This window comes from Trachypithecus francoisi, unplaced genomic scaffold (assembly GCF_009764315.1).
Source record: "Trachypithecus francoisi isolate TF-2019V2 unplaced genomic scaffold, Tfra_2.0 Lachesis_group5, whole genome shotgun sequence".
Classification (NCBI taxonomy): domain Eukaryota; kingdom Metazoa; phylum Chordata; class Mammalia; order Primates; family Cercopithecidae; genus Trachypithecus; species Trachypithecus francoisi.
In genome coordinates this window covers 86,073,761-86,082,874 of record NW_022681470.1, presented here as the reverse complement: position 1 = coordinate 86,082,874, position 9,114 = coordinate 86,073,761, and the positions used below count along the sequence as shown (strand labels likewise).

General features: G+C 56.6%; 1 protein-coding gene across 40 annotated transcripts in view; it reads right to left on the bottom strand.

The window, feature by feature from the left end:
• Nucleotides 1-4,410: 4,410 nt before the first annotated feature.
• OBSCN (obscurin, cytoskeletal calmodulin and titin-interacting RhoGEF) overlaps nt 4,411-9,114 on the bottom strand; it is a 163,184-nt gene continuing 158,480 nt past the window's right edge. For all 40 annotated transcript variants that reach the window (XM_033197474.1, XM_033197475.1, XM_033197467.1 and 37 more), the window contains 10 exons: nt 8,712-8,822; nt 8,391-8,558; nt 7,360-7,482; nt 7,006-7,176; nt 6,322-6,403; nt 5,906-6,145; nt 5,498-5,721; nt 5,226-5,301; nt 4,849-4,998; nt 4,411-4,671 (listed from right to left, as the gene is read on the bottom strand). In XM_033197474.1, the coding sequence (XP_033053365.1) occupies nt 4,494-4,671; nt 4,849-4,998; nt 5,226-5,301; nt 5,498-5,721; nt 5,906-6,145; nt 6,322-6,403; nt 7,006-7,176; nt 7,360-7,482; nt 8,391-8,558; nt 8,712-8,822 (1,523 nt within the window). In that variant the 3' untranslated portion in view covers nt 4,411-4,493. The remainder of the gene's footprint in view (nt 4,672-4,848; nt 4,999-5,225; nt 5,302-5,497; nt 5,722-5,905; nt 6,146-6,321; nt 6,404-7,005; nt 7,177-7,359; nt 7,483-8,390; nt 8,559-8,711; nt 8,823-9,114) is intronic.

The window sequence follows — 9,114 nt, the reverse complement described above, 5'->3', positions numbered from 1 at the left end:
CCCGGTGTTCAGCCACTGTGTTAAATCCTCCGCGGTGGCCTGCTACACACTGCTCTGGCGAGGTGTTCCACCCGGGGAATTGCCTACCCTGGATCACGTCACTCGGGCTGGCCAGAGTCCCCCACAGAGATGCTCCACAGGGAAGGCCTAAGCCGCCTAAGGGGCTGCCTCAGCCTCCGTCAGTTACCTCGCTTCCCGGTCAGGGAACAAAGAAATGTAGCAGGACGAGCCGCAGACAAAACGTCTCAGACACTGAGTTGTAGAAGGAAACGCTTTATTCAGCTGGGAGTATCGGCAAGCTACTGCCTTAAAATCCGAGCTCCCCAAGTGCACAACTTCTGTCCCTTTTAAGGGCTCACAGCACTAAAGATTTCACATGAAAGGGTCATGATTGATTTGAGCAAGCAGTGGGTACGTGACAGGGGCTGCATGCACCGGTGGTCACAGTGAAACCGAACAGGACAGGGAGTTTGACAATGTTCTTCTATACAATGTCTGGAATCTATGAATAACATCGGTTTCTAAGTTATGAGTTGATTTTTAACTACTGGGTTTAGGCCAGGCAGGCCCAGGCCTGGTTTTGGGTCTGGCGCCAGGCTGCCTGTCTTTGGTTTTGCTTCCTTGTGTTTTCTTAAAACAGGTACTGAGTATAAAATAATACAAAACAATATGAGAGGGTCTCTCTCTTTCCTCAGTATCAAAGGAAATCAAGTTCATAATGACAGAAAGTAGAATGGGGGCTACCAGGGCCTGGGAGGAGGGAGAATGGGTTTTAATGAGGACAGAGTTTCAGTTTTGCAAGATGAAGAGTTCTGGAGATGGATGATGGTGATGGTTGCACCACGTGAATATAATTAACAATACAGAACTGTACACTTGGCTGGGCATGGTGGCTCATGCCTGTAATCCCAGCATTTTGGAAGGCTGAGGGGGGCGGATCACCTGAGGTCAGGAGTTTGAGAACAACCTGGCCAACACGATGAAATCCCGTCTCTACTAAAAATACAAAAAATTAGCCGGGTTTGATGGCACATGCCTGTAGTCCCAGCTATTTGGGAGGCTGAGGCAGGAGAATTGCTTGAACCCAGGAGGCGGAGGTTGCAGTGAGCTGAGATTGTGCCACTGCACTCCAGCCTGGGCAACAGAGCAAGACTCTGTCTCAAAAAAAAAAAAAAAAAAACTGTACACTTGAAAATGGTTGAGTGATAAACGTTATGTGTATTTTATCACAGCTTAAAACGTTTTAAATTTAACAACTTTTGCTTTGTGAAAGACACTGTTAAGGTGAGGTAGCTCACGCCTGTAATCCCAGCACTTTGGGAGGCTGAGGCGAGAAAATCTCTTGAGCCCAGGAGTTTGAGACCAGCCTGGGCAACAGACAGTGAGATCTCATCTCTAAAAAAAAGATAAATAAAGTAAATTAGCCAGGTGTGATGGCATACACCTTTAGTTCCAGCTACTCAGGAGGCTGAGGTGGGAGGATTTCTTGAGCCCAAGAATTCAAGACTGCAATGAGCCATGGTTGTGCCACTGCACTCCAGCCTGGGCAACAGACTGAGATGCTGCCTCAAAAAAGAAAAGTCTCTGTTAGGAGGAAGAAAAGACAAGCCCAAAAGTGGGAGAACGTATCTGAAAACCACATATATGGCAAATGGCTGGTCTCCAGAATATACACAGAACTCTTCATCCTCAACATTAAGTAAACAAACCATCCAGTTAGAAAATGGGCAAAAGACATGAATGGATATTTCACCCACAAGGATACAAAACTGGCCAATGAAATGACAACACAACACAGCCGTTGCATTCTTGGGCATTTATCCCAGAGTAATGAAGACTTACAGTCACACAGCAACCTGTACATGAATGATTATAGCAGCTTTATTTGTAATCGCCCAACACTAGGAATGACCCAAATGTCCTTCAATGGATAAGTGGTTAAAGAAACAGTGGTGCATCCATAAGATGGAATATTCTGCAGCAATAAAAAGGAATGAACTATTGACACATGCAGCAGCTTTCATGAATTTCCAGAGATGCCAGGCAAAATATACCATATATAGGATTATTCCATGTATAGAATGTTCCTAAAATGACAAAGTTATATTAGTGCAGAACAAATTGTTGGGCGCCAGGGTTAAGGAGTGTTGCCGTGGGAGGAAAGTGGGTGTGGTTATTTTTATTCCTTTTTGGGCGGCATAAGGGATTTCTCGAGATGGAAATGTTCTCTGTCCTGACTGTACCAGTCTTAATGGTCGTCATATTGTACTACAGTTTTGTGAGATGTCAGTGATGGGGCTTAGAATGTAATACCCCAAAATATGGCACCTTGACATGCTGAGTATCTCATGCTGAAGGAAATTGTCCCTCTCTGACCTTCTCCTGCCTTTCTTCCTTGAAGGAAGCCATAAGAGAATTATCTGACCTACCTCCCCCAAAAGCAGATCATAGGATCCTCATTCCAGAGGCCAAGAAGAATCTGAACAAACAGGCCTTGGCAAGTTGCCCCCAGTTTATTACCATTAAGTTACACCTGCTTTTTTTCTAAGCGTATTTTTACATGACTGTTCGTTCTTCATCAAACCCAAGCATAAAAAACAGACAGATTTGCCTGTTTCTTTGGGTTTTTGTTTCTGAAGGCTCACTTGTCACATAAAACCTTTTGTTAAATAGATGTGTGTCATGCTTTATCTTGTTAACCTGTCTTTCTGATTGGGGCCATACATGCAAGGTTCATCCATATGCCTTGCAATGGGTGAGGAAAAGATACTACCTTCTCCCCCACCCTACCCTGACATCAGCATCATGGGAAAGTGAGTGCACGGTGCCTGTGCCCTTTGTGATGCATTGAGTGGTGACACGCTGAGTCTCAGGAGGTCGTAAAGGAGGAGGAAGGTAAAGTCAGAGGCAGTGTGGGAGCAGAGGGAGTGAGGGCAGTCAGTTCAAGTTAGAAGATGTTTGGATTTGTTTTCTTTTTAGAGACAGGGTCTTGCTCTGTGGTCCAGGCTGGAGTGCACAGGCACAATCACAGCTCACTGCAGCCTTGACCTCTGGGCTCACCTCCGGAGTAGCTGGTACCACAGGCATGCACCACCACGCCAAGCTAATTTTTAATTTTTTTGTAGAGACAAGGGTCGTTGCCCAGGCTGGTCTTGAACTCCTGGACTCAAGTGATCCTCCTACCTCAGCCTCCCAAAGTGCTGGGATTATAGGTGTAAGCCTGTAATCCCAGGCTTGCCTGGCTGATGCTTGGATTTTAATTCAAAGTGTCCTGGGCTTAGTAAGATTTCAGGGGAGGTGTTCAGCATTTGGACACTGCAGAATGAACCCATCAACATTGGGCCCCTGAGATGAGCTGAGAATCAGGAGGGTAGAGACTGCGGTCTACACCCTGCAGCCCCAGCCCCCCAGAAACGAAGCTGTTGTCCAACAAGTTGGCCTTATTGCTGGGGACAGTGGAGAACATATCCCCACCCCGGGAACCCTGGGGCTGCTCTAGAAGAGGATGCTATGAAGAGCTGAATGTTTTGGTGATTAAAAGGAGTATAAAACAACAGGGCCTCATTCTGGGTTGCATGCTGTCAGAGAGAGCCAGGACAACTCTATCACTGGATGTCTCCATAAATCTAAGCTGGCCAGGAATCACCATGACTCATTTTAGCCAAGAGTGGTCGGTTAGCCTTCTCTCCACCTGTGCTCAGACATAGGTATGAGCGGCCTGGCCTTGTGTCTGAGGGACCTCTGCAAAAGGTTTTATGTGCAAGAGGAGAAGGCCCTCCCTGCCAGCTCCCAGGTCTCCTGGGCTGCACCTATCTCAAGTTCCCTTTCCCACGTCAAAGAAGAATAGGAGAAAGGACGTTCAGGAGCGTTTGAACGACAATGCGCACACCCCACGGCCCTGGCTTCCTGCACTCCTGGCAAGGGGCAGGGCGGGGCTCGGCCAGCGCAGTCATTGCCCCTGGAATCTCAAACACTGGGTTGCTTTTCACCGAGGCCACGCGCCAGCGACTCTGAAGCCTCCTCTCCGCCAGCGGATCGTGGCTTGCGGCTCCCCGCCCTCGCTTGCACGCTTTGCCCAAGAACTTTTCCTGGGGCAGAGAAGTTCTGGAAACAAGCGGCTGGCCCGACGGCGGAGGAAGCGGGCTGCGGGGCTGGAGGTCAGCGTGATGGAAGAGAGGAAGGCGCACAGCGGGTGGAATAAACGCGCACGGGTGTGAGGATGGAGACGCCCCGCGGGGCTGAATGCACGGAGCATGGGAGTGAGGGAGCGACCCCTAAGGACGCCTTCTAAGGGGCTCGCAGGCCCAGACACAGCGGGGCAGCCTGATCAGCGTCCCAGCCAGAAAGGCGGGGACAGAGCCCTCACTCCCTCCCCTTCCCAAAAGAAAATAATGCAAAGAGACGGAAGACTTCTCGCCCGGTTGTGCGTTTTTATTGGCGCGTCTGCAGCGAGCCCTAGCGGGGAGACCGAGAGGTGCGGCCCCGAGCGACCCTCAGCGCACCTGGGCCAGGTTGTGCCTCTTGTACAGCAGCGCCCGTCTCTTCTGGCGATCGCGCACGAAGACGCGCAGTCGCGCAGTAGGGAAGGTCACGGGCGCGGGCCGCGAACACGCCGGGCCCTCCTCTGTCAGCCACGGGCACTGCAGGCAGCTGGACGCGCAGGGCCGGCCCCTGGGGCCGACAAACGCTCAGCGCGTGGCCCAGCGGCTGGAGGGGTGTGGGGAAGGGGAGTAGAAAAGGGGAGAGGGACAGGGGGAGGGGAGAGGACGGAGGGGAAAGGGAGTAGCGGGGCGGGGCGGGACGGAAGGAGGAGGGGGAGGGGAGAAGAAGGAGAGGGGCGCGCCTTACCAGGGCTGGGTGCACAGAGTGCTGCGCAGGAAAGCCACGGCGCCCCCGGACAGCCCCGCGTAGCAGCGGCTCAGCCGGACCAGCCCCTTGCGCAGTCCTCTCTGCAGGTCGCGTGCACCCTCGCTGCTCACCGGGTACTCGGCGCTCAGCCTGCACAGGTGGCAGGTGCACGGGCCCTGAGGTCACCCTCCTCGGGTAGACCAGGGCGGAGGGGGAGGGGATGCAGGAGCACGGAGGTCACCCACGGGTGGCCGGTGCAGGGGCCGTGAGGTCACTCTCGGGTGGACGGGGGTGCAGGGGCCGTGAGGGCACCCTCGGGTGGAGGGAGGAGACTACCCCGCCCACCTAGTAACCCCCAGACAGGCTGGAGGACTCACATGATGAAGGCTGTCACACCGATGGCCCAGATGTCTGTCTGTGGAAGAGCCCCCTGGCCCTCCAGGAGCTCTGGAGCTGGGAGGGGCACATGTGGTTGGGCTCAGGTGGAGGGGCACAGGTGGGACAGGTGGAGGCACAGGTGTGTGGGCCAGGTGTGTGGCTAAGTGGGTGGCAGTGGAGCTGGGAGAGGGGACAGCACTGGAGGAGAGGGGGCTTCTTCCTGCCCCACCCCCCACCCCAGGTGAGTTCCCCCAACTGTCCACACACGTACCCATGGTCTCTAGGTAGTCCTTGAACTTCTCTGAGGGCAGCACCTTCTCCTGGCTGAGGCTCTGTGCATTGCCCAGGTCCACGACCTTGAGCAGGTTGTATTCCGTGATGATCATGTTCTCAGACCTCAGGTCCAGGTGCAGGATGTGCTGGGCGTGCAGGTACTGGGTGGCGCTCAGCATCTGCCACAGGTAGTCCTTCACCTCCGATTCTGAGTAGGAGGCCCTGGGGGGCAGAAGCTGCTCAGCCCAGGCTCCAGGGTGGGGGCCACCGGGGCCAGGGCTCAGACACTCCCCGTGGACTGGAAGGGGCACTGGCTGTGCAGAGGGGCCTGGTCCTCCGGTCCCACCCCAGAGGCTTGCGTCCATCAGTCCATCAGCTCAACCATGCCACCCCAGGCCACCTTCACCTCTCAGCCAGGCAGGGGAGCAGCTCGGGCCCAGAGCACAGCTCCAAGATGAGCACCAGGTGCCGGGGGCTGAGGTAGGCTGCATGCAACTGGGCCAGGTGCGGGTGGCGCAGGCCCTTGAGGGCCTCGTATTCACGCAGCACTGCCATCTTGTCCTTGGGGCGGTAGGGGATGATCTTGGCCGCCAGCGCCCGCCTGCTGGCCTTCTCCCAGCACTGCCGCACCACACTGAAGCGGCCCCTGCTCAAGGGGACAGCAGTCAGGCTGGTGGATGATCCCCTCCCATTCCCCGATTCCCAACACTCAGAACAGCAGGAGCCCAGCTTAGCGAGAAGGTGGGTGTGGGGGCATGGGTGGCCAGCAAGGGGGTTCCAGGCCCTGGCCCCACCCGCCTGCAGCCCCCGAGGCCCCTGTACCTCCGGATCTGTGTCTGGAATGCGAAGGTCTTTGTGCTGGGCAGGGGTTGGGCTGGCTGCCCCTGGCTCTCCTCCTCAGAGGCTGTGGGAGGAGGGGCAGGCCATAAGACGGGGTGAAGAGGGCATCCCCACAGCAGCTCTCCCCACCTCTCCCATCACCCTTTCCCAGGTACCCTGACAACTGGGGCTTTGAGCTCCTACACACTCCCACCTTTTGTTCCTCAGGTTACAGGGAGGGGGTACAGCAAACAGTGAGAGCCAACCTGAGTGAGGGTGTGTATGAGGGCTGCAGGGGCATTTGAGAATGGACCACCCATAGCAATCATGCCCTCTCTGCCTGTCTTGATCCCAGGACAGACATTACTAATCAACCCCAGCATTCCTCCACCAAAGCTAGAGGCAGCAAGGGGCAGCCACTACCAACACTCACTACCAACATTCAGCATGAAGCAGAATGGACTTGTGGGCTCGCCAACAAGTGTATGGAAGTGTAGGTGAGTGAAGGGGGGGGGCTTGGGAGTGAGGTAGCCCCTAAAGTGTGTAGGCCTCGAATGCCAAGCCCAGGAGCAGCTCTCTCCCCAGAAGGAAGTGGACAGCTATGGAGACCCTGCACAGGAGGGAGCATAATCCAGGTCTTCCAGCTGCTGTTCCCACCCTCCAAGCCCTGAGTGTGGTGTGGCTCACCCAGGTGGCTGGGCCCTCCCAGGATGACTTGCTCCGAGGGGCTGCTGTAGGGGCCCATTCCTGCCTTGCTGACACATGCCGTGCGGAAGGTGTAGGTCCCGCCCCGGGAGAGCTTGCTGGTCAGGTAGCAGCAGTCAAAGATGTCGGAGGCCAGTGTGGTCCAACTGCCGCCTGGCCACACAGGAGCATGTGAGGGGCCACTGAGGCCTCCGCACACCACATCAATGGGGGTGGAGAAACCCTTCCCTGAGGCCAACCACGGGCACAGAGCAGGCCAGGCACCTCCCCAAGGGCCCCTCGACATGGCCCCCATGAAGGGTGGCCGGAGCCTTGGGCGCAGGGACCACCTCATACCTTCTAGGCTGCACTGCACAATGTAGGTCACAGGGCCGTAGGATTCCACGGGCTTCCAGACCAGCAGCACCCCATCCGCGTACACCTCCCCAATATCCGGGCATGGTGAGGATGAGGGGCGCTCTGCAAGGCACTGCCCAATGGTCAGTGACTCCAGGGTGGGCACCCAGCCGCCAGGGGGCAATATCTGGCTGGTCCCTGCCTCACCCTGGCAACTACCAGGGCTCTGGAGCCCACCCTCCCTGGTCCTGTTCATTCAGGGTCCAATCACAGTGAGGAATGGTAGGAGGGGCCTCTCCTGGCGAGGGGCTGGGGAGGTGTCTGCCCTGCCAGAACCCACTCCTGGGCTGGCCCATTCACCGCGGTGTGACCAGAACCCTGTGCAGGGGCCCAGGCTCTGGTCAGAGGGGCCCTGGTGGGGCTGCCGGGCTTCACTGGGTTGCCCTACACAGGTTCAGGCAGGCTGGCCCACTCTGGTCATTGGGCCAGGGGTCCCAGAGCTAGGCCTGTAACTTAGTTGTGCTTGGAACTCAACTTTGATTGAGATATGGAACCAGAAGCAGCCCACTCCTGCATGGGCTGGAGGGATGGGTGTGGAAGGAACGTGGGAAGATGATGCGATGGGTCATGTGCCCAAGAAACTCAGTTCTCCTAGCAAGTGGCCAATGGGATGGGCTTTCTCCCTAGCAGGGAGCGTGGATGAACAGGCTTCCTTCCGAGCTCTGTAACGTCAGCAACTGCATCCGGCCGTCCTTCCTAAGGCTGGTTCCTTATTCTGGAACCAGCTCAGGACCTCCCGCCAGCCCAGGGCAGCCCATGTGGTCAGAACTCTGTTGACCTTCTTGGGCCTCCTGCAGCCCTGGCCGTGTGCGGTGCCTGGCCCCATAGGGATGTGGGCTGCTCAGTGTCGGGGAGCGGCCACCTCAGCGGCCAATGCATGGGCCCAGAAGCATTCCATGGAGGATGAAGCTTCCCAGCAGCCCTGGCCCAGCCTCCCTGGCCTGGCGGGACCCCCAGTGTGGCCCACGCACCTGCCTTCCGGAGGACACCCGTGGTGGTCGCTGTCCCTAGCACATTGCTCACGCTGCAGGTGTACACACCCAGGTCCTCAGCTGCCACCACCAGGATGGTCAGAAGCTGGAAGTTCTTGAGGGTAGTGGAGATGAGGACACGGCTGCTGCTCTCCAGGGGGGCTCCATCTGCAAAAGTACAGAGCAAGCCTCATGCCACAGCCAGGCCTCACACCTCTCCCTGGGCCTCAGTTTCCCTCCTGACAGCGAGGCATCCTGTGGGGCTGGCGATGGCCACTCACCCGATTTCACCAGCCCCCAGCCCCTGGAACAGCTTCTTACCTTTGCTCCAGGTGGCCTGGGCAGCTGGCTGGGCCGACACCTGGCAGGCCAGTGTCACTGACTGGCCCAGGACCACAGTCTCATCTGATAGCTCCCTTAGGAATGTCGGTGCTGAGGAGGGAGGATGAGATCAGCCTTCAGGGGTGACCTCCAGGCCCCAGAGCATGGCCTGGACCCTGCAGTGGGGACACCAGGAGAAGCCGTGCCCCACCACCCCTGACTCCCCACTCCCCAGACTGGCCCATCTGCACCACCACCTCCTCCTCCAGGAAGTCCTCCAAGACTGCTCAGCTCACCACACCCACCAGGACCTCTCATCAGTTCCCGCACCCCTGTGAGTGAAAGCCTGCTCCCCACCAGTCTGGCCATGCTGGTGGGACCCTGAGAGGCAAGGGGGCCCGGT